The 24,901-nt window shown below is 43.9% G+C and overlaps 2 protein-coding genes across 6 annotated transcripts in view; one reads left to right on the top strand and one right to left on the bottom strand.

Annotated features, from left to right (window-relative positions):
* The window catches only part of LOC136780607 (ecdysone-induced protein 74EF-like), a 143,584-nt gene that overhangs the window by 16,717 nt on the left and 101,966 nt on the right, over positions 1–24,901 (top strand). For all 4 annotated transcript variants that reach the window (XM_066739090.1, XM_066739089.1, XM_066739088.1 and 1 more), the window contains exons 3-4: positions 23,982–24,280; positions 24,631–24,901. In XM_066739090.1, coding sequence (XP_066595187.1) covers positions 24,137–24,280; positions 24,631–24,901 — 415 coding nt within the window. In that variant the 5' untranslated portion in view covers positions 23,982–24,136. The remainder of the gene's footprint in view (positions 1–23,981; positions 24,281–24,630) is intronic.
* Positions 819–23,953, bottom strand: Lsm11 (U6 snRNA-associated Sm-like protein LSm11). Of its 2 annotated transcripts, none has more exons than XM_066739093.1 (5): positions 22,656–23,953; positions 22,523–22,577; positions 10,993–11,123; positions 5,771–5,909; positions 819–1,090 (listed from the first exon to the last, which is right to left on the bottom strand). In XM_066739093.1, the coding sequence occupies exons 1-5, from the start codon at positions 22,905–22,907 to the stop codon at positions 942–944; spliced, it is 726 nt and encodes a 241-aa protein (XP_066595190.1). In that variant the 5' UTR covers positions 22,908–23,953; the 3' UTR covers positions 819–941. The 2 variants fall into 2 exon arrangements, with proteins under 2 accessions (XP_066595190.1, XP_066595191.1); XM_066739094.1 differs by having other exon boundaries at positions 22,659–23,953.

Here is a 24,901-nt window from a genome sequence, read left to right as displayed (position 1 = left end):
TCCATGTCCATAAAGTTTATTTTTAAACGAGCATCTCTCGGGCTAGTTGTATACTTATATATATATACCTTACTTTGCAAGCTCCTCTTTAAAAATACGATATCCTTTCGATGCAGTCGCAACGCCGCGCCAATTGACAACAAAAATGCGCCGCTCGGTACGCGCGTGTTTCTCGACAAAATAGAAAGTTCTCTTCATTTTCAAGATGACTTTCATGCGGGAATATTTGCGCAACGTCGTTTGCCTGCACCGGGGAGTCCACGGGGGGCTTCGAGAGTCGACGAATTCGAGAATTCGCCAAGGAATTATGATAACTGGTAGCACGTAAAGATAGCTGAGACAACGCAACATTGTGTGGCTCCAGTTTCCAATGGACTTTCTTCGCGTTTCCTTGCGCGGAATCGGCTACGCAGCGGGCCTCTCTCGGTGATCTTGCTTACCTTTTTTCTCGACTATTCGAGAGAAGGTCGCGTCGAGATGTAGATTTAACTCCTTTTTACGTGCTAGACCTTGCGACTCGACGAGAAGAATCCTTCGCGACCTCCCCCCCCCCAACCACGACGTCGCGTTCCTATATTTGTGTGTATTTACGCTCACTCTCGGCGATCGAACGTAAACGTAAACGCAGCGCACGCAAATATTCCACACATACATCTCGTACAATCCGTCTCACTGTAGTATATATATATATATATATATAGATTGAGTGAATCCACTACGCTCATAATATTCTCAATCACCCCCTCCCCCCCCCCCCCTATATCGTGTCTAAAATCTCTAAAAAAATCTTTATCTTTAAAATTTGCTGTTGCTGCCAAGTTTGATTTATTCCACCGATATTTCTATTAAATATTTACAAAGATTAGCGCGCCTTTCTTACAAGTTATGTAATAATAATGATGGGAGATGTGTGCGTAGAAGGGGCACGCGCCTAGAATTAGTCAATTGAGCTTGACGATTATGGCAACCTGCTCTCCCCTAAGTAGCATCTGCGGCACGTGTCTCTCCAAGGTCTCCGTCTTACCATCGCTCTTTTTCATGATTATCTTCGGGGCGCTGCTCTCGTCCGGTCCCACTTCTCCTGGAGCACCTGTCGAATCAGAAAATGCAATAATCATAAAACACTCGACAAAACAAACCACTTTTTCCTCCCTTCACCTATAATATATATATATATATATACTATCCAGAAAACACTAATTAATTCAGCTCACGGCGAAAAAAGAGTCGCAGCAGGTTGAACTAGAGTGTTTTTATTTTTATCGCGTTATACGCGCGAGTATAAACATATTTATCAGCACTTCCAAAGTAAAGGTTCGTTGACTTTAACGCGCCGCTATAACTCCTATCGATCGAGCCTATTCTATATTTGAGCACTTTTCAAACTTTACCGGCTACATTCTAGCCTTTATAGGAGATAGCTCGGTGATTTTTCAGACTTGTCTCCTCGATGACGTAGTATATGTAACGTGTAATGGGAGAAAAAAGAAGCGATCTGGAAAACAGTATCGCGACATATTGATGATTCGGTACAGAGGCTACAAGGTTAATCTAAAGGAGATTACTGTATTTTATTTCAAAGGAACACTGATAAGACTTTATATCCTACAATTATTAAAAAAAAAAAGGAAATAAAGCATTTAACTGTTCTTTAAATTCCTATAAAACGATAATTAACATCTTAATACTAAACGCTCTAAATTTAGACAAATTATATGATTTGTTTTAAATAAATATTTGCTAAATTTTCAAACAGATATTTACTCGGTTGCAAATGATTGCTCGATTTGATTAATATTTCTATATAGCTTATATATTTCTCTCAGTGAGTAATAGGATACGCGCGAACAGAGAGTGTCATCGAGGTCACGCTGTAGGTTGTTTATGCGGTGGCACGTGTTCTCACATATATATATATATATATAGGGTTAAGGGAAAATTGGAAGGGCCAGAGTGCTTACGTTACGTTACGACATAGTTGTATAGTTACACGTGTATGCGTAACGTGGCGAAATCGATCCTGCCAACACGCGCGCGCGCGACTTTTTCTCTTCAAGGTCGCTAGGCTCTCCTTCCTGCGACTTGTCTTCCTTCCTCTTGGCTGCCTGCCTACTTGGTTGCTTACAACCCACCCTCTCCTATAGCCTAGTATCAACGACCTCTCGACCCCTCTGGATACGCAAAGTACGCCAGTAGACCAACCAACCCCAAATTCACCCCGTCACGTAACGCTTACTACGCCCCTAAATTCTTCCAAATATTCTACCCCCATTTCTCCCCCCTCTCCTCCTCTCTCTCTCTCTCGTCTCTTCTCAATTACAATTTAACCACTCGATAATCCCCCGTGATCAGTGGATAAAAGTGTCGAGCGACACTTTTTTATTTGTAAAAATAATGCACTAGAACGATGCTAAATTTTGTCGAATGTATCAAAGAATACAGTTCTGTGATTTATTTTGAGAAACAGCGGTCGATGAGGGAATCGAGTACGTTCAGCTATTGTGAATTATTGAACTTTTTCCGAGAAACAGTCTCAAGGAAGCTTCGACTCGGTTTGTTGTCACACAAATTTGGCCTGCGTCTATCGTAAGGCTACAATGTTTACGCTCGCGCTGCTTTTCTCGGAACGTCGTAGCACCGTAAATTCCTGGTCGAGCGAGAGACCCGAGATAAAAATATGCAAAAAAACGAGTTGGTTGATTCTAGGTTATTTTGACGGAATCTTTGGTCTGGAGAGGAGCGAGGGAAAAAGTAATGTCACGAAGACACGTGCGGCGTTAAAACGCGTAGTCGTCGGTGATGATCGATCCAATTGGCTGAATAAAGAGGGAGGGGACAAAAGGACACGGCACGAAACACACGCACACAGCTCAAAGAAGAATACTCCCTTGCCGTGTAGAAAAGTTAGTCGAAACAAAAGTTTTTTGCCGTCGCAACAACCGTCCGATCTATTTACATTCATCGCGTTGCTTTGTTATTGGAAGATCGACCTTACAGCTTTTCGTGGACGGGAACAATGGATGATCGATGAAAACAATGACGTAACGCTTGAAAATGAATGGAGAGTGATAAACACGGTTGGAACAGTTAGGGACGCGTACGGAAAACGGAAGTAAATATAAACGACCGTTTGGAGTTTCGTAAGAGATGCAACGTTGGTGCGGGAAAAAGGAAGGTTGAGAGGTGCAAAAAGGAGTAGTGTGTGTAGAGTGGCGTGGTAACAGGAATGCAGGGAGGGGTAAAGGGAGTGACGTGTACGAGGGCCAAGTGGAAAAAGCGTTCAAGTAGAATGAGGAGAAAATGAGAGGAGAGAAAAAATGGATCAAAGTGAAAGGGTCGAAAGAAGAGAGGCAGAAGCAGAAGCTTCAGGTGGGAGGTCTCTGTTACGTGGAGGAGAAGGTAAGGAAAAAAAAAGAGAAAGAGAGAGGGAGAGGTAGAGAGCGAAGGCACACGGACCTCGTATCGAACGAACGGCAGCCACTACGTAGTCAAGGTCGGTCTTTGCCCCTACCGTAAGGGGCGACCTTAAGATGTATCCCTCTCATGATACAACGACCCCACGGCTACCGCCCTTTTCTCACCGTGCAAATAAGGTCACCGCTAAGAAACTAGCGTCACTCGATCCCTCGAACCTTCTTCCTCCCTTCTCTCTGCCGCGCAACTAACTTATTATCGTCCAACCACTATATCCCCCCCCCCTTCCCTCCCACTGAATATTATTCTTTCGCCGCTCCTCTCTCACTCTTTTTTTTTTATTTTATTTTTTCCATGACGTCCTCCTTCCTTACGTAAGGGGATACTCTTGCTTTTTTTTTCATAATGTATTTATTTAGAATTCCATAACGAAGTCAGTGATATGCTAATAACGGTAACCTTGTGAATATGAAATAACGCGGAATATCAATGACACTGAATTTTATGTTGGAAAAAATCAATTAAGAGGACGTGCATTAAGAGATGCGCGTAAATGTTGATATTGCGGATAGTCGGCTCGGTAGCGTGAGAATGAATTTGGCTCGAATGTTTTGTTGCATAGGAATGGGCCGATTAAAAATGTCGGAAGACTGATAATTATCGTTAATTAATAGCACGGCAACGTAATCACGATACATCTCGTGACCGAAATGGCTTATTAAGAGGCGTCGATTTCAAACAAAACGCGTTCGGCCAGCGAGACGAGTAACACCGAGAGGGACAAAGATATACTTATGTCTATATGTGTGTATAGTATCGAGGGGGGAATCAGAGGAGAGAGAGAAGACCATTCATCTTGCTAGACGCCTCCAAGCGTCTATTCAAAGTTTCCTAGATATATATATATATGTACGTGCAAGCGCCTTAGCAACTTTAAAGACGCACCGTGAGACCTATACTATACATATATATATATATATACATATAGTATTTATTTATCAGTGTACAGTATACATACATATTTCTATAATAGATTTCCACGCTGAAAAGGAAGATAACCGATGGCGTGTAAACATGGTTGTATTATACTGGACACATTTCGAGGTCAGCGGATTAATACAGCGATAGATATCGGCTCAACTCGCTCGATACAATAGCTGTAATCATTAACCGAATAAAACAATAAATCATATTCCAACCACGTGGAGAATCCTCGACTCTGAAAAATAAGACGCTTCGTTTCGCTCGTCCAAGCGAGTAATCCCTCGTTTAACAAGGATACCAACGATGGAATGGCTCTTCTGACAAGTAATTCTTTTAATTCCAGTGTAACGCGAAAAAGTAAAGAGTATAGCGGTGATGGAAAGGAGAAGCGAAGAGTCCAACGCGACTAAAATTACACACGGAGATGGTCGATCGATCGAAGAAAATTTGTGGAAAAGCAGCTAATTTGTTAAACCGTGCGAGGAGCAAGAAAAAAATAAGTGTAAAGTGATTTATGGGGGAAGCAGAGGGAAAAAGGCAGCACATGTTTGATACAATGTAATTTGAAGAAGCATAAAATTGACGTATAGCACGTATAAAGCATTCGTTGGATAGTAAAAACGTACAATGAACGTTAAAGGTAAAGAGTCGTAAAGGAGAGATAATGAAGAATTACATAAGAGTGTGCTGGTGTGTTGCAGATGGAAAGCTTGTCCGAGGCAAGATCCGCAAAAGCAGACTGTACACTCTTTTTTCAATAAACTGATTATTGGCACGCGTTTACATGCGATCCAGGGGCGTAGCACCTGTTGGATCCCGAGAGCCCATCTGCCAACGTACGCCACCGGACGATTAACGTCACTGACAAGTGCCGATAATGTTTTTTACACGCCTCTTAAAGATTCGGGGGGGAATCCCTGCTCGATCCTACTAATTTAGTCGTTAGTCCGCGTAGCTTGACATTTTTTCCGCGGCTTTATCTTTATTCAGGATGAAATCGCGTTTAGCCAAGAGACAAGGTAGTAAACGTTCGGGCTACGGGTTTTCATTCTGATTTTATAAGTCGTATAAACAAGTTGGAGTAAAAATCCGTTAACGTTGAGACGGGACGGCGTTATCCTTGCGAATGGACGCTTCTTTGAATAGTTATTGACGCGCATCTTAATTTTCTTCAGGGCCGTAGGCAAGGTAAGGCAAGGCAACGCACAACGGGTGCAGCAGAGGTTAACATTTGCATTTGCATAATCCGATTCGTCGAGCCAAAACTATTATTCGCGCTCTCTTACATATTATTATCACTGATTCGCTCCTCTGTGAAAAAGTCAACAGAGAGATCAGTGTTCTTTTTATTTTTCTCTTATTCTTCTCTTACCCAAAGCTGGTGCTTTCCTCTTGACTTTCCGGCTCCAGACCTCGTGGCAGTCCTCCAGCGCGAGGTTCCAGTGCTTATCGAATGCAGCCACGTATGCTTCCACGTGTCCTCTTATGCCGCAAGCGTTTCTCGTCAAGACCTTCGATAAAGGACGTTCAATTACAAGTCTTTTAATCCTTAAAATTGTTTTCAAATAACACGTTTACGGGAAAAGGATCAATTTTGCAAAATTTAGCGTAATACTGATAAAAAATCTAACGATGCGTACGTTAGATGGTAAATTGTCCAGAGTTCAGGAATCTTTTAACATTTGTCAAAACTGATAAATTTGCGATAGACAGAAAAAGGATCAACTTTTTACAACACTCTGTTAAAAAATTAATAGAGATAAAATCTGAGAAGAAAATTGAGAGGTAAATTATCGAAAAAGTTGAGTGTCAATGGAATCCCCAACATTTTCCAAGCGACCATACTACCACGATAAATAGAATAATGACTAACGTTTCAAGATGGACATTAAAAAACGTCGTTAAAAGTAAAATCCAATGATAGACCGATAGATAGGAAATTGTCGAAAGAGTCCAATGTCAGTGGTAATCCGTCGGTTGTTCATATCGGGCTGTAATTCAGTGGAGAGCTAACTTATCGACGCTGTTTGCTCTTGGCAATTTAGAAGTCGAGTAAATCGATTACGTAAGCTCTCGCTCCAGTCATCGCAATGTTAATCATCGGGGAACCATCGTGGGGAAAGGGGAAGTCGATAAAAAGTGCATTACACACACACACACACACACACACATAACGTAGCTTATTCGCCGGGAATCTCTAAAATTGCGCGATCTTGAAATTCGGGTGAAAGGCTCGGTGAGATTTCCACACGCTCGACGCATAGATAAGATTCAAGTAGGAGCAGCAGAAGAGGCACTAATAGTCCCGAATAGTCTCGAGGCTTGTTGTTTGTCGCGTAGATATGCGCGCGAGACAAGATAGCAGGCTGATACGCGGAAGTGCAACGAGGCAAGGCCCCCTTCAATGCCTTTCGCACTGATATATACGCCAGCGGGCTTTGTCGCAATGCCAACTAATTGCGATACTCCACTAACTTGCAAACATCGTTAGCTCGTCGAAAAATTAGAGCCGTAGCCTAGAAATATCGTTGATTACGTTCGATCACCGAGTTACCTTGATGAACGATCGACGAACAAATACACTCGAATCATTCGCGATGGGTTTTCCAAAATTATCCAAAGTCTGAGTTGTTATAGAGTTTTTGGAAATTTTCATATTTTTTTATTACGTGTGACGAACGTGGATATATTATTCGTTGTATCGTCTCTTGAAAATTGTTGCAACTGTAATATATATATATAGGTGTAGTTTAAATAAATGCAACGAGAGTCTACTCTCATCATCCTTGCTGCCGAGGATCCTTCGGTAACTTTCAAAGAATCATGAAAAATGACGCGAAGCGTTGCACGAAGCAAACTTGGTTTCTTTCATCGGAAACATTCGCATATTCAAGGCCGATGACGAACGCTACTTTACCGCTGACAGTTTCATGCATTTTCTTCATTTTCTTTTCCGTTCTTTATTTTTTCTTCGACGCTGTCTACATCACTGCGCGTAGTAGATTTTATTTTCTAAATTCAATTTTGTGCATTCATCTCGATCATCTGGAAATTGTACAACGTATGGATTATTTTTTTTTCTTTGGATTTGCTGTGAGAAAGTTTTGGTGCAGTGAAATTTTCGAGAGTGGAGCTTTCTTAGGAAAATGACTGAAAAGTAACGGCGCGAAGGTCGAGTAATCCGTTTGCAGGATTAAATCTTCTTTCCGGATGCGTGCGGAGGTCATCGGCATAGATTAGGATCTCTCGTCAAGGACGGTAATTAAGGAAGAGCATCGAAGAGAATCCTTGACAGACTGGAACTGCTCGGACGGCGAGAAAGTTAACGAAAGTAATATTCATTAGTTTCTTTTTTTTTTCTTTTTTCATACTTGCAGCCTTTGATCGACACGAGCGAGTAGTTCTCGACTCTCGCGGTATAAATGGAGAAAGGGATTTTTAAATAACGAAAACAATCGATCGATGTAATTATTAATCTCGTCATGGTTATATATATAGTAGCTTGATGCTTGGAGCCTCACTTTCCCCATTGATCTTTCAAGCATCACCCAGTGTATACTATATTTATCGTTCCGTTTATTTCTCTCTCTCTCTCTCTCTCTCTCTCTCTCTCTCCACGGAATTAACGCGAGCTTCGGCTTCAACGTACAAGTGATTAACGATATAAAATCAATAGACCGGCATTTCTATGTCATCCGCAACCTTCGGTAAATTCTGCACTTTTTGCCTTCTTTTCCCGGAAGTAGCCTCGCGGCAATAGGAGAGAATGGATGACATTTGCAGCTTCCTGCTCCGATGTCCATTCGATACATCGTACGGTACCGAACTGGTGAGTTTTTCCACGGTTTCCATGCCAGGGATATCGGTGATGACGTATAGGAACACTCGGAAGCAGGAAATGCGTCTCTAATCGTGTCTCTTCAGCTTCTTTTTTTTGCCCGCTGATTTCTCTTTCACGATCAAATACCGTGAGAAAAACAATCCTACTATTCCAATTATATCGATTTCTTATTGGAACGAGCTTGCAATTGCGTAGAAAGAATAGAGAGGATTGGTTCCAAGTGATGTCAAATAGGGACCAGCGTGATGTTAGCACCACAAATAATTTTTTTATAGTTTTTCGAGTTCAATTTGTAGATCTTTTTTGAAAAATAACAAGGAACTGTATAACCTGTCCGGGTGCTACAAGAACTGTTTGGTTTTTTCCATTTTTAAAATTTGGGGTGCTAACTTCACACTGGTCAGATAGGAAGAATTATTGATAATTTTGGTACCATTACGAAATTTACGAAAGGAGAGAATGAACGAGTTCCAAAAGTAAAGAAACATGCAGTTATTTAAGATTTTAATTCGTAAACATTGAAAATTTAGAAAGATAAACGAGACACACACACACAACATTGTGGTAAATATAAAAAGGCACCTTAAGAAATATTTTGGAAAATTCGTACGTTCTACGAATTTAGAAAAGACAAGGTCAAATGATAACAAGCTGACTATGAGAGACACCGTAGGAAAATTTGGACATTCGTATCAATTGTAAATATGTAGACAATTTGATACACAGAACAAGATTGAATAGCAACGATGCGCAATTTATAAAAGATATTTTGGAAAATTCGTAGGATTTGGGAATTTAGGAAGAGTAAGGGACAAGGTCATCGAATAACAAGGATGCGTGACCTTGTTTTCAGGATCGTTTTTCTTGGGGCTACCTTCGTCGTCATGACGACGAGTGTTGACCTCATCGGGGGTTAGAAACGAAAAATCCTCCCCCCCCCTCCCCTCCCTCCCCTTCACCCTCCCGACACAGCATGAAAGAGCTTCGAAGGGCTTTGCGCCTCTTTCGTGCACGTGTCGCCCGACTAAAGTTGCGCGCCAACGCAATCTCCGTCAGTCCGTCCAGTTCCATTCCGTTCCTTATTTCTCTCTATTCAGTTTTTCAGTTTCAGCTATTCTCAAATAGTCAATTTGCATGCGTATGTGTGCAGCCTACGGCGACTGTGATCCGAACGACGCATCGCGACATTCGCATCGTTCTTCCATTTTTTATAATCTTATTTTTATATACAATCAATTTTAACAAGTTTTTTCTTATCAACTTAAACTTCTAACTTTATTTTTCTATTTTATAACTATTCTATGTTTTTTCACCCTTTTGCTTAGATACCACTTTTTTTTTATACAAGTAAACACTCGGGTAAATGTTCCACTTGGTACTTAACATCCTTTTAAACACTAATAGGAGTTTTCTTAAATGTATTTAAGCAGTTTCGACCCAAAACGGGTTAATTTGGTAGGTTATTCTCGGATTGATAATAAAATCAATGAAACTTACAGGTTACGAGAGTCCTTGAGACTCAATCCTTTGGCCGCTGCAAAAGCCCAAGCACAAAAAACTTAAACACAACACAGTCGTTTGCCACTGGCAACATTCACTGCGGTACTTTAAAAAGTCAATTGTTTTTATGAAAGTTTGTTCGATCGTTGATCAAGGGAAGCCCGAATTTCGTCGAGATTATTGGAGAACGAGGAGGAAAGTGCAGGCGCGCGCGGCAAAAGTGAAAATTCCATGCTTCCCGTGCACTCTTTGCGAGAATAGATTTGAAAAAACTGTCGCAACGGCGGATTCGAAAGATAAAAACAAAGATGGCGCCGGAGTGGAGAGAGGGTTGAACCTGCTTGCTCTCTCTCTCTCTCTCCACTCCGGCGCCATCTTTGTTTTTATCTTTCGAATCCGCCGTTGCGACAGTTTTTTCAAACCTATTCTCGCAAAGAGTGCACGGGAAGCATGGAATTTTCACTTTTGCCGCGCGCGCCTGCACTTTCCTCCTCGTTCTCCAATAATCTCGACGAAATTCGGGCTTCCCTTGATCAACGATCGAACAAACTTTCATAAAAACAATTGACTTTTTAAAGTACCGCAGTGAATGTTGCCAGTGGCAAACGAGTGTGTTGTGTTTACGTTTTTTGTGCTTGGGCTTTTGCAGCGGCCAAAGGATTGAGTCTCAAGGACTCTCGTAACCTGTAAGTTTCATTGATTTTATTATCAATCCGAGAATAAACTGTATAATTAATATCTGTGCAAGTAGTACAAAAAATATTTTTAAAACAATTTAGAGCACTTTTATAGAACAATAGAAATATTTTCTCTGAAACTCTTGGGAATTGTTGAATAATTCTGAAAATATTTTTTCATACCACGTGACTTGAAAAACGAGTTATTTGTTGTTTTATAAAATAGAATTCGAAAGGAATTGTTCTTGCTAGTTAGGTGTATATACTCTTTCCAATTTGTTTATAGTATAAATTGAGCACTATATTTTCTTTGATAATACTATATAGAATTATCTATTCATATATCGCTCTTTTCCAAGAAAACTCGTCCGCCCTAATACGGGCAGCTCCACATAGTCTAGCGATATCAGTCTCGACTCGATTCTCCATTAGATATTGACATATCAACTTTTCGATGTGGACAATACTTTTTCATTGATCTCGTAGAAAATACAAAAAGATTTTATCGTTGGAAAGTCGGAAGAAGAACGGATTATAGGTTGGTAAGTGGAAAAAGGATGGATTGGCACGACCTACCTTAACCCGCAACTTGCTCTCCATGCATCTGTGAAGCATTCCTAACGGACCGAGGGTATTTTGCATTTTCGCCAGTACATTCTTCTCGTTGAGTATCCTCCGTCCTCCGCGTCCTTTCCCGCTCACTGGCTCTGCGAATCAAAGAAAAACATTGCAACTCGGTTTAGTGAAATTTCGCAATGTCCAACGACGCGAATGGACAAACAAAGTTGCACTTTCGATTTCGCTCGCATTCCGGCGTAGGAGCGTGCTTTGAAAACCACTGGTAAAAAAAAGCCGAGGAATCGATTACGGCAGCGGAAGACTCTCTGCCGAGAGAGTGCTACTTTTACCGCAACGCGAGATACTTATCGATCCGTCAGCTAGAGTTAACTTGCCCCGTCGTCGTATCGCCAGATTCTTCTTTTTATTTATTTATTTTTTTTTCAACTCTTCAACACGATGCTAATAAGAATTTTATTATATTCAGAGAGGAGAATACCGCGTGTACGCGACATTCATGTTTCGCAATTTGCGACACTTGTGGATACGACAGGTAGAATTAACTTGTTTTACCGTAACATTTATTTTTTTTTTATTCAACTTTATGTTAATAAGATTTTTATAATATTCGGTGAGGAATATTGTATATGTGCAACATTTAATTTTTATCAATTTAAAATATTTATAAATTCGTCGGGTGCAATTGATTTTTGTTTACCGTAACTTTTAATTTGTTTTCTCTTCAATCCCATGTTAATAAGGATTTTAACACTATAAAAACTAGTATAATCGCCACCAAACTCAAATTAGAAAAGTTATACTAGTGACAGTTTTATTCAATGATAGAACACATGACATAAAGCTGTCACAGAGGTTTAACTTTTAAATTTATATAAATTTGAATTGCAACGTTACACAGTCATCGGACAGTGTACTCACGGATCTAGCAGCTACAATAGAGTTAACTCGTTTTACCCCCTAACGTCAGATTTTCTTTAACAACAATGCTTCGATACTTGGCTACCAAGTATTTTATTACACTCGATCGCCGAAAATATTTATATACGCACGAAACAACTATATATATAGCACCACACACGAGTTAATATCATCGTTGACCAAAACTCCGTGGTAAACTTATCCTGGCGTACCAAAATTCTTGTTTCCACTTATTCAAAATTACGTGCTAGAGGAAGAATTTACGCAGCACGATCAATGGGGAATATTTGTATACGCGGGCAAAATCTATCTATAGTAGCGCCGCGACGCTCCATCGCGTTACGTAAGGCGTCTCGCAAAACTGCTGTCCCACTCTATTAAATCTCTCGCTGCACATTAGCGCGCGGTAAACGCGCGCGTATACCAATAATACCACGACGACACACTCGCGAGGAGAGCAATATTTTCGTGGAAATTTCTCTTTGAGATAAAAGCTAAAAACTGAAAAAAAAAAAAAAGTAGAATTCGAAGTGAGGAGAATAAAGAAAAAAAATTGTTTATAAAGCGAGAGGGGGTGGGGGGGGGGGGGGGGGTGAGAGTCATGGAGAGATGAAAATGGAATGGAGAGGAAGCACTGTATGGCGTATGATAAATAGCGGTGGGAAAGCAATTTCCAGTGGACCAATTTAGAATGACCTTTCGAATGGATGATTCGAGGCTGGTGGAAGGAGACGAATGGTCGGCGCATGCGCATGCGCAGCGCCAAGCTAGATCGGCGCGAGATCGACGCTGCCAATTGGCTTTCTCCGATAACTTTCATCCGGCGCTGCGCCGCGCGGCGGCAGCCTCGAGGCGTTGTTGGCGTTTACTCGAGATTTGCCTCTGCCTCTGGCTCGATCCTTCTCTCGATCGAGGCAACCGCGGCACACAGGCGTTACCTGTAATGTAGCCAGTGCACGAGAGAACCAATCGCCACGCCGCCGCTTCTTTTTCACCTTTCTTTGTTCGTTCTCGGCCCTGGTGCATAGCGCATGCCGCATGCAGCAATCCACTTTCACTATCGTCGAGCGATCCGATTGCCACCCCCCCCCCCCCCTCCCCCTAAACTCGTAATGTCACGAGGGAAAGCTTCTCGCGGTCCACTTCCCGAATCTACTATTTCGGAAGTACCAGAGCAGCAGCAACCTAAACTCTCAATTCTCATCCACCTCCCCCCCCCCCCCCCCGTCGTTTGTGAAAAACACAAGCAAATTCGCACAATGTGCTTTCTTCCTTCGTGGATCCACCCCGGCGAGCACATCTCTACATGTAAATTCTATTGTAATTAAGAGGCGAGTGTGCACGCGGTTTAAGGTATCTTTCTGTATACATATATATATATATATATATATAGGTACGAGAAAGTCGATTGTGTTTGGAAACATGGAAGCGCCCGGTTAGTCACCCTTGTGGTACCGTTGCTAAATAAATATAAATTTCTGTTTTACGCCAAGGTAGTAGGATAAGTAGCGGGAGAGGATGGGCCCGCCTCCGCAGGACCCCGGCCGTTTTTCACCGAGCTCTCGGAGTGGCTTCCATGTGCACGCGCGCGTGTGTGTGTGTATGCGCGTTTTATCGAAATGCAAGCTGGCCGCAGATAAAGCAGCTCGAGGAACATTTACGCGCGTGAACCCACGGAGAAACCGTTAGGTCCGAACGAACCAAAAGCCGTTTGGTTTACGTTTTATAAGTGTGTGTGTGTGTAGAGTGCGCACTGTTGGCTAGGTTCGTCCTTGTCTCTCGAAGGCGTGGGACGAAAGGCATTGTTACCTCCTCGCGCAATCTGATTCTTGCCTAGACTCGGCGAAGATCGCCTAACCTTTCGCTCGCGATGTATTTACTTTCACGCTAATCGCCTTACCTCGACAGCTCATTTATCCCACCATTCACTCATTTTCATTACCCGTCCATTCAATTACTCTTCGTTCCTTCTTCTTCCTCTTTCTCTCCCCGACGCCAGATTTCCCTCCTCCGATCACCGTTCGATCTTGCGAAAGACATTTTATTACGCGCGCTTTTCACGCGTAATCCTCGTATTTATTACACCAATTGTGCGCGACCGAGCGTTCTCGCTTTCTCCGAATCGCCCGGATTTGTTTGTAAACAAAGCAACTCTTCGTCCGTTTCCACCGAACCTCCGCGCTCTTCGAAATATTATTCCAAGCGACGATTTTTGTGCTTTGTTTCGAAAACGCAAACTTGCTTCCAAGGATATATATATACACACTATGTATAACGCAGCTTTCCAAAACAACTTGCGCAAAGGTTTGCGCAAATTCCGTAGAAGCGAAGCTTCGTGGAAGGGAAAAAAGATTGATCGCCGGTGAATTAATAATTACCGATGACTCTCCGATTCTTCCTTGTATACAACAATGCTGCGGCCTTCGGGCTTCGACCGAACGATTCAATCGTGCCGATTTATCTCTTCTCTCTCTCTCTCTCTCTCATTGTGCAATTCTTTTCCGCAATAAAACAGAATTTACGATACAGATGTCGTTACACTGAAAATCATACGGTTAATGAGAATAGTTTGAAGAGAAAAAAAGCACAGTTGGCGCGTAGATGTACTATATAAATCATTAGAGTGGCTCGATGAGGCCGCTCGGCGAACAATTCTTTCGTCCGAGCAATCTCAAAGCCATCATTAATCTTCGCGTTGGTAACTGCACTAATTTCTACGGCTGTCATTAAGCAGCGCTTACGACTTTCCAAAGAACGAATTCAACTTTCTTGCTTTAATTGTCAACGACCGAGGAGCGAATGCTCTCCGGTAATTTTCCCAACGAGCCAAGTGCATTTTTTATATTCGACGTTTCGAACTTTATGGGCGAATTTCGTGCGCGGTCTCGAAATATCGATATATATATATATAACTGACGAGCGCGGAGAGAGGAGAAATTCTATTGTGTGCGCTGGTGTGTGTATACAACACTGCATCGAGCGATAGATTTACAAATAGCCGTAAGTTCATTGCGGACGTCTATGCGCGCTAGAACCGCATGCGTGTACTACATATATGATATTACACGGATGTCCCTGTGTTACTACATTTCACTAGAATTATTTTTATTTTTATTTTAACGACCATGTTCTCTTCCCAGCAGCAGCGACCGGCAAAGACTCGACTGATAAAATTGACGGAGCGCGCGCCAAACGCAAAACTCGTCCTCCGGTATTTTCGTCATCCTCGAGGATCAGAAACTCGACTCCTCTCACATATACAATTATAAATGACAAATTGCACGATAAGAATAAGAGTAGAGTTGTATAGATCGCACATATACCATTTCTACTAACCCACATTCCAGTTTTAATCGTCGTTATAAGCAGCATAAACAGAAGCACAAAGATTCGTCCGAAAATAGTATAGAGGTCGTGGCGAAGTATCGCTACGCCCAAATTTAACCATAGCTTCTGTTTTCCCCATGCGAAACGTATTACTGCAGCGCGCAGCAGTCGCGTTCGCGCACAGACCCAATGTTGCGTAACTCTGATGCCGGACCGATGGTAACCTATGCGTTAAACTCGCTCGAAACTTTTTGCATATCATTCGCCATCGACGCACACGCACACACACTCGAGATAAATCCTATTTTTGCATCCGTTTATCATTAATTCATTCCGATCGACGCGAGTCTCCATTAAAGTGTCTTTCTTGTTGCATTGCGCAATTCGCGAGAGAGGTGGTTAAAAATGAATGAATTTAGCGTCCAGTCGCAGCGAGGAATAGTTGAAAAAAAAAAAAAAAGAAAAAAGAAAAAAAAAACGTGAGAAACCGCGTGAGAGAGGGCGACGTTGGACGCAGGACTGAGCGCTTGGCGCATTTAATTCGTCGCGAGTCCGGGTGAAAACTTTTGATCCTGCGTGCGTGCAAAGGAGCAGTTTATGTCCCGACGGAAGGATCCTGCGCAGGTGGGTACGATGGCCCCTGCACAGACCTCTCACTCGTTCCTCGTTCCATCTTCGCCGAGCCTCTCATCTCTCTCCCCGTGTCCTTTTCTCCTCTTTCCTCGACCAAACACTATCATCGCAATAACCTACCGGAGAAAATCAGTTCCAGTTTGCTTTGCCATCGCGGAGAGAAAGAAACGTTTAGCAGCAGCCAATACTCGAAAGAAAATCCAATGACCGATAGAAGGATAAAAAAAGAGCATCGCGAGAGGAGCGTTTAGTTTTCTCAGACTCTTCGATCTCTACGACAAATAATACTTTGGTCTTCCTCGTGGTTTTTACTGACCCAAAGATGAGTGGAAAAATCTGTTGATTTATTTATAAAGCAAGCCGCGCGGTATGGGAGGAGAGTGTGGAGGGGGGGGGGTGTACCTTTTGCTCGAAAGGAAATATGTTGGTGGAGGGACGGTACGGTTCTGCGAGGGAGATGGAGGGGGGAGGGGAGAGCAGTGGCTGGCTCTCTTATACCAGCGGATGATCCCCAGGTTGAGTCGCGCTGGGTTCAACGTCCTACCGGGCAGCGCACCCGAGCCGAGTGTACTGGCTGAGCACCGAACAGCCGAACGGCCACCTCTCCTCTGGCAGCCTGCGACCGCCGAGCAACCGACAACTACAACGCCGCAAACTACGAGTACATGCACGATGCACTATCTTCCACTGGCTCCGAGCACGCACGTACACGCGTGGGAGAACGCATAGACACGTATATGAGAAAGCGGAACGTGCGCTCGAGCGTGTTGCCCACTGATAAGCTCTTCAGAGCCTCTACGCTAAAAAACAACAACATCCACGCTGCTTCTCCTTGCTTCCCTTTCCTCGTAACGCTTATTAAAAAAACTTAATGTCATTGGAAACGCTCGTAAACAAACGGCTTCGATTCCCAATTTGAGATTTCGCTGGAAAAAGCCGAGAGTAAATATGCTCGAGCTTGTTGTGCATGAAAAAGCGCGGTAGTCACGTGTGGTCTGGCTAGTTGCGTGCGCGTGTATGTGTATGCGTATACGGAGGAGAGGCTTCGTGTTTGTAAGCACGGAGAAATGTTGGCTCTGCACACATAAACTCTCAGTCGGCCTGGCTTTGCGCGAACTAGCTGTAAGTACTGTTACTTTTGCGACGAGGCCCTTTGGCCCCACCTCCTCCTCTCTTTTCCCAACAATCTCGTCTCCCTCCCTTCTTCCTCCTCTCCACCACCACCACCTCTGCTGCTACTCTTGCCATCCTCCCGCTGTGTGCTGCACCACCACGCACAACACGGATATGGAGATCCACTTGAGGCATCTTCCAGAGTTTCTCTCTCCACTACTTTCCTCGCTTTTCCTCTCGCCATTCATTCGAAATCACCGAGCTAAAGACTCGTCAACAACGCCGCGATTTGACATTCCACGATTATATTCGACTGTGAAATATTTCAAAACGTCCCTCCCGTGTAACTCTCTACTGCTACCGTTACGCGCGCGCGGTCGCGAAAAAATTCTCCTATAAGAAATTGTTGCCGCCGCGCTGCCCTCGCTGCGAGTGGAATATCTCTCTCGCGAGAGGCATAGATGGCTCGATAAGAGTTTTGCGTACGGAGTGTACCATAATGCGAGCTTCGCAGATCGCTTTGACGATTAGCGTGATCTTGAAAGAAAGCAGGATCACGCTGCGGAATATAATGCGAATAATTGAATAAATTATGACGCGCGCGTTCCAAGGTGGCGTTTGCGGCGGTGGTCCATCCGGGAGGATGAATAAAGGAGGCGCGTCGTTTAAATAGAGCGAGTTTTAGCGGTGGAAAGAGTCGAAACGGCCAGTGGCCGAGCGCGATTCGGCGCGCTCGATAGTCATCCGCTGTTGTGCACGTTGGTATAGGTCGGTGCCGCCGCTGCACACGAACGCTCGAGGAATTGGATCGTCCAGTCTACCCCGTGTCTCGAAACCACCGAACGCCTCGCTCGCGAGACACCCCGGTCGCTGCAAAATTCGCCTTCCAAGCGACACGCGTTTTTGCAAAGAAAAATTTTGCAGAAAACTTTTGGGATAACGAGCTTCGATGCGGGAATAGAATTTTCCTGAAGGAATGCAGGGAAACTCGGTGGATGAGATGGAAGCGAGAAAAATTGGAGGCCTCGCACGATTTGGTCGTGGCTGATGGTGTTTTGTGCATAAATATTGCGCAATGGTGGCATGATAATCGAAGGGAAAACACTGGACGTCCGGCCAAGTGGATTCCGTTAGCCGAGTCGAACACGCTGCTCTCTCTGCTAGCTGCTGCTGTTGTTGTTCTACCTCCCCCTCCTGCGTCCTTTCATTCTTCTTCTTCTTCTTCTGCTTCTTTCTACCTTTCCTGCAACAATCTCTATACTCCTCTCGCTACTTCCCGCTGATTTTTTACATTCCCTAGATTTATCAAGCCGACGGATCTTTTCCAGCGATAACCGAACGCGAGCATCGCTGGTTTCCCAAAATAAATCCTCCATATTGAAACTATCACGGTATAGGTGCGCGTTATTTTTATATTGTATGAATGAGCCAAGCCCGTCGAAAACCTCTTTGACTCCGATCGATCCTCGACTTTACAACGTTCGAATTCTTTAACGCAAATCGGCTAACATTAATATCACTGAAATATTTAGTTCACGTACGTCCGATCAATTATATTTCTGTGGATATTATAATTATTATATATATATCTATATATAGAGGTAAAAATGATTCAGTGGTAGCAATCGTATTGAATCAGTGTCTCTGTTGCTGGAAAATCTGAAAGTTATTTTAGATCGAGTGCAGAGTTTTCGAATAACATTTGGGTTAGATTGGTTAGGTCCGAAGTATGTTCGATGGATGATCTGTGAATCTGATAAAAGTTTCTTTCGAGTTACACGGTTTTTTTTTTATATTGAAAAAGAATTTTTATTTTTGGAAAAAATGCTTAGTTTTCAAGTGAATTTTGTGTATAGAAATAGGAAGCATTTGTTTCTTTCTCGATGATGCAAGGATTTGACACGTTGAGATTAATAATTAATTTTTGAAGGAAAATTGCAGCCGCTTTGGAGCGTGTTTAGAGCTCTCCGAGAGTCGAGAGAGCAAGCCCTGGCTTGAACAGAGGTCGACGTCCGGACGCAACAAGTGCTGCGCGACTTCCATTGCGTTTCGCGATCGTCAAACCGACCGTACCACCAATCTCCCAGCTACCAAAATGCTCTCCAATACTTTTCCTATACACATCCTACTCATCTTACAGCCACGCTTCCCAACAATTTCTTCAAAAATATTATCAAATTTTTATCAAGTAGTTGGATGACTCCAATTTTTCGATAATCGTAAAACTTTCGACTCGTTGGACGAACTTTTGCTGAAGGGAAATTTTTAACAGGTGGGGGAGGGGGAATGTGAATATTGTAGTTATTCGATGCAAGGTACCTACCCGTGGTTAATATGTAATCTAACATGGACAATGATTAATGTTTCGGAAACTATAATTTTTCTTTGCAAAATGTTGATATTTGTGAATGCTAAATGCGTGTTGTGAACGCCTTACTGATTTCAAACGCTGGGCGCATGCGCTCGAGAGCAGTCTACTATAATAGCATTTCAGCTCTTGGTCAGAGTGTCAACTATAATATTATGCCTTGCATTTGTACCAAGTTTCGTCTAATTTCGGTTAAAACTTTTATTTATTGCATTCGTAGTCTTAGAGAATGAGCAATATAAAGTACTTTGTTCAAAAATTGATAGTTTATCTAATACAGAACACAGGCAACACTGACATTAAATACAACCAAAGAATACGATAAGCTGTCAATATATTAATACTTGAAAAAATTCAGCACATGCGGATAATATTACTGTGAAAGAAAATTGTCCATACGTTTTTTACGTCATTCTTAAAATGTAAACTGAAACCAGAGTCGAGAGGAACAACTCAATGACATACAAACTCTAGAATACCTCAGAAATCATATTCCTCATAGATTTAGCCCTATAATAAATTTACATATTTTATTTTATAAAACGATTACACACATGGTTTAATTAAGAATATGAAAATTTTTGGCAAGTTAATTACGAAACGTTTGAAAAAGGAGTGTAGGGTGGGCTCAGGTAGGTAATATCGGAAAATTTCGCGGTTCCACCGGCGATGAGTCCGGCACACGGAACGAACGGTGGGCTGAGTCGAGGTCGACGCCCGGGCGCAACAAGTGCTGCGTTCCGTACGTATAAGACCGCTAACACCCCACCCCGTCCCATCCTACGCCACTACACAACACCACACAGACACCGAAGTACTGTGCTCCACACGCGCACACTCCCCCCCCCCCCCCCCCCTCCTACTGCTGCCTCGCCTGCACACGTCTTCGCTTCGCAACAGCAGCGAAAGAGAGACACGGGACGAGAGACCGCGAAAGGACGGAAAAAAGAGAAAGCAGGGGAAGAGAGAAATAGCGAAAGACGAGGCAAAGAATTAGAGAAAATGATGAAGAGGGGGAAGTATGCTGTACCTACGCACACACGAGTGCATATATACATGTATACGAGATGCAGTATCCAGCACCGTAAATATAAAACTGCACTGGGTCAGGGATTCGTGATTTATCGGCTGCCTCGTGTAATTGGCCGTCGGCCAATAGATATATACATTGCGCGCGTATATCGCGGGCAAAGAGGTGGACCTAGAGCTGTGTGTAGCTGGAACCGCGAGGGCCTCGCGATCTGTGCGAGACTCCACTGGGGGGGGGGAGGGCATGGCGCTAGATATAGTTCGCACGTGACTCCCATTGGACGCCGAAATTTGGTCGAGCCACTTTCACCGAGAGTCCGAGACGGTCCTGTTGGCACCGTACACCATCCGATCACGGTTAACTTCGGTCAAGTTTCGTAGGACTCGACTCCCCGCACTTATTCTTAGACCGCAAATCCATTGTAAGCGAGCCACGATCCGAAATGTCGCGATTATTGCTTATGACGGGAAATAAACAGCTGTAAAAAGCGACAGTTTTAATCGTAAATTTGGACTCGTTATACCGCGACGCGCGAGGCGATAAAACCCTGTCTGGAAGCGAGTGGTGATAGGTTGGTGAAAAAGAGGGGAAAAAAAAAACAGATATAAAGCGGAAATGTAATTAAGAGTATTGTATATAGCGTATACAGTGGTATATATCGGTGAAGCGACGCGATGTTTGCAGCCGCGTCGAGAGAACACGCTGCTTTAATGAAAAGCTGTGGTTTGTCGAGACGCGATTCTGCGCGCGTCGCAATCGTTGACTCTTGTGTGTTCACAGCGACGAAATGGCTTGGGAGACTTTTCCACTCTCTTCTCTCTATTTACACAATGCTCCAAGCCCGCCTTACGAAGGTCCCGTAAATTCTTAGCAGAAAGCTATCATTTCCCGCTCTCTGCACGGCCCACGCACGCGATCCCGTGATTAGCCGGGAAAATGGGAAACAATAGGCCGGTCTCTTCCGAGAGTTGACGCACTTTCACGCGGAGGTCAGATTCCACGTGGCTATACACACAGCCAATGCGTTCGACCTTCGCACAGTATTTGTCGCATACAAGCTGCTACGGCGGACCTATAAATCTCCGATACCTCGCCCGTCCATCGATATTCGCTCATTCGCTTCCTCCATTTTTCTTCTCTCTCTCTCGCTAATGACCACGCGGAAGATTAAACTCATGTCAGAGTCCTCACCAAAGTGCGCCAGCCACTCCAATGAATCATCCCGAAGAACCTCGCGAGCTAACGCACTAAACTTCCAGAGCTCCCCCCCCCCACCCCCTCCTCCGCCATACTGCCCAGTACTCATGAAATTAACCTACTTTTCTCATTGTCACTTATTACGTGTCGCACACTACGCAAAAATCTGTATTACTCTGCTCCGCCAGTATCTTTGCAAAGAGCCAATTTCAATTTTCAACGCTCTGCTGAAAATTTGTGTTTCAATTGGACTCGAAAGCTTCTTGGCCTAGCGACAATACTATAAATCGCTGACACTTCTGTCTAGTGACTGTGCAGAGTCAAACTATTAACGAAACTTGCAACATAAATCTATACGATTATCGAGATTAAATTATTACTACGTAAAGATAGATAAATATTGTTAAAATCTCGACTCGAACAAATTTTACTCGATCCCCGTACTTAATCGATTCGGTATTTATGATATTGTGACTGTCCCGAGGGAAAATCTTGACGGTTGTTTATCGGCGTGTGCAATTGTGTGGACGAGAGACACGCTATCCGAGCATCTCTCGATTGTAAGTTGGTTACGACGTTTGCGCGCTGGCTGACTTCCGCGTAGAAAATGCAGCTTGCTGATCGAACGTATATCGTATTGAAAATTGACACCGGCACTGGGAATTGAAGCTGGAAGAGCCCCAAGAGCGTATCATGAATGAAACTGCTTAGAGAGCGAGAGAAGGAGGGAGAGATCGAGTTTTGCGTATCATCTCGCCATCTGTCGTGAAACGCGCAAACTGTTCGCGCCGGTTGAACCATAACCTGACTCAACCTAACCTCATCTACCGAGCTTAGCCCATTGCCACCACTGCCAAGTATCACCGGCGCAATATAATGACATGTATGTAAACGACACTCGGTCCTTTGTGTCGCGATGCCAACTCTCGTTAAATTCTTACCTTGATGAGACTGAAATCGACGTTTCGAACATTCTCCTTGCGACGCGTCGTCTTTCTGAAATTAGCAAGAGAAGCAACACACGTTGCGATCACTTTGAAAACATTCCAGAACACGCGAGTTTCGCTCACGTACCACAGTCGCCTTTGAGTTGAAAAAACCTTTCGTGACAGATTCAAACTTGCTGACGTTATCATAGACCGGTGCATTTATCGTGAGTAGTTTCAGCTTTTTGGAATAAAGCGCTTTGAGAGGATCGAATTTCTCACTCGTAGCGTCGAGACTCTCGTCGGACGTCGAACTGTTGTCGCCCTCGTCCGCCATCTTGGAAACTGTTCTATTCAAAAAACGGCGCGCTATTTGAATTTCTTCGTTACGGAAAGACATATTCCAGGGAATCTTTTCGCTCCATCGACGAGATTCGACGGAAACGATTCTCCGACCTCGTCAGTTACATTGAATTTTCAATTATTACCCGTAGAAGAATGTAGCTGTGCGAGGTTAGCAAGGATTAGTTGTGGAGTATGTGCCAGGGGCTCGTTGGACTCGTGGCGATATTGCAATGCTAGGATGACGCGACGAATAAAAGATGGATAGGTACGGACACACGGGAGGATTTTAACCTCTAAGTAGAAACTTTCTTTCGCTGCTGCGGATTACGTAAAGGCGCCATAGAAGCTGCATAGAAATGCAGCAGCAGCGGTTGGAGAGGAGAGCGAGGTTACGCGCACAGGAAGTGAAACAACCTGCAACCAGAAAGAAAGTTTTCACTCAGGGTTTTCACTTTCATGGAAATGGCAGAGCGTTAGCCGCGTGCCGTGGCTATTACACGCATTAGCCTTCTCTTTAACCATCGGGGTATCGTCCGCTGTTGTTTCTGCATCGTTAAATTGTTCAATCTGCCTGTATCTGCATAAACACGAAACGATTTGCGCCGATGGACTCTCGAGTGTGATTTTTCCTGGAACCCGAAGAATTCCAAACTCGTGTAGGATGACCCAATTTTTTTTGCGGGCAACACCTGCAACAACATACAACACGCCCAGCGGCAAATGCCAATTTTTCAATCGCGGTCTCGTTGCAGCGATCGATTAACGAGTCAACATTCGGCACACGTACCTAATATAAACTGTACACTGAATCGCGCAGCGCATATATGTACGAATGCAGTGCGGTCTGCGTGTTTCAGATAACGGAAGTAACAGTATCAATGTTCGATCTTCGCCTCTGATTCAAAATCAGATACGCCCGAGACTAGGCTTTTAAGACTCGAATAAAATTACCGCTGTAAAACATAATTATTAGAAACTTGCAATTTCTTTTTCGCGTAGCGGAAGTGAGCTGAGAAAAAGTGCGATTATTTATCAAGACTTTCTTCGTACGGGCTTTTCCGTAGGTTTTCTTTTCCAGCAGCGGGGCTCGATGCGTTACTAATGATAATTATTGTATTTGATCTTTCAGGAAGAGAGCGAGAGTCGCGAGGGAAAAGCACGAGTTGGAAGAAGAGGGTAGGAAGAGGCGGAAGGCGGGGAAGTCGAGCAAGTCGAGGAGGTGGTTTTGGATGTTAGAAGGCGCGGGGGTGGCTAAAAAGGCCCCGCCGCCGGGTACGGGTCCCAATGCCGGTCCCCGTATCGCAAACCCTCACGTTGACCTCCACCCTAGTACCCAAGGAGGAGTCAAACATGCCCTTCATAGACGACGAGCTGCTCTGGTGCCCTGACAATGACGGCAAAATGGTTGATCTGACTCAGTGCCTTCAGGTGGGTATACGACGCTTCGTGTCACACACATTTCACTCGTCGCGTCCCAATTATCATTCGATTAACCATAACCATACTTCACCGAAGATTAGTCATCGTACTTCCTTACTGACACTATAATATAGTGAACTTTTACCGTGCGCGACTTTAATAGCAGGAAAAAAGAGTCGTTTGGCTATCATTAGCTAGACTACGCCATAATAATGCACTGTAACGAGGCTATCGCCAGAGAAAGATTAGCGATTGGTTATGTTTGACGTTCGGCGAAAGTGTTTTGGATTGCTTCGGTTAGCGGCCGACAGGGGCGACACACGCTCCGTATTATTTACCCGTTGAATCTGTTTTACCAGGAGAGCAGCACGGGTCAACCAGTGGAGTTTTCCGCCATGGAGCTGAGCGCGCTGGTTGGAGCGCCTGCAGCGCCAAGCGTACCGACGGAGGAGAACGAGGCAATGTCGGGTGTCGCTAGCGAGGAGCCTTTCGACACTCTCGACACTTTCCTCCGGGAATTACAGGCGGACTTGGCCGAGGCCAGCCAACCGACCTCGACAACGACCCCCCTCAGCAGCACTTGCAGGCGTCAGAGGTACAACATAGCTGCGGCCAATCCTCTTCTGGCAG

Source organism: Prorops nasuta, unplaced genomic scaffold (genome assembly GCF_024137725.1).
Source record: "Prorops nasuta isolate Cenicafe-Biocafe unplaced genomic scaffold, Cenicafe_Pnas_1.2 PNAS00019, whole genome shotgun sequence".
Lineage (NCBI taxonomy): Eukaryota > Metazoa > Arthropoda > Insecta > Hymenoptera > Bethylidae > Prorops > Prorops nasuta.
The sequence above is the reverse complement of the archived record's forward strand: the minus strand, read 5'-3'. Positions and strand labels throughout refer to the sequence as shown.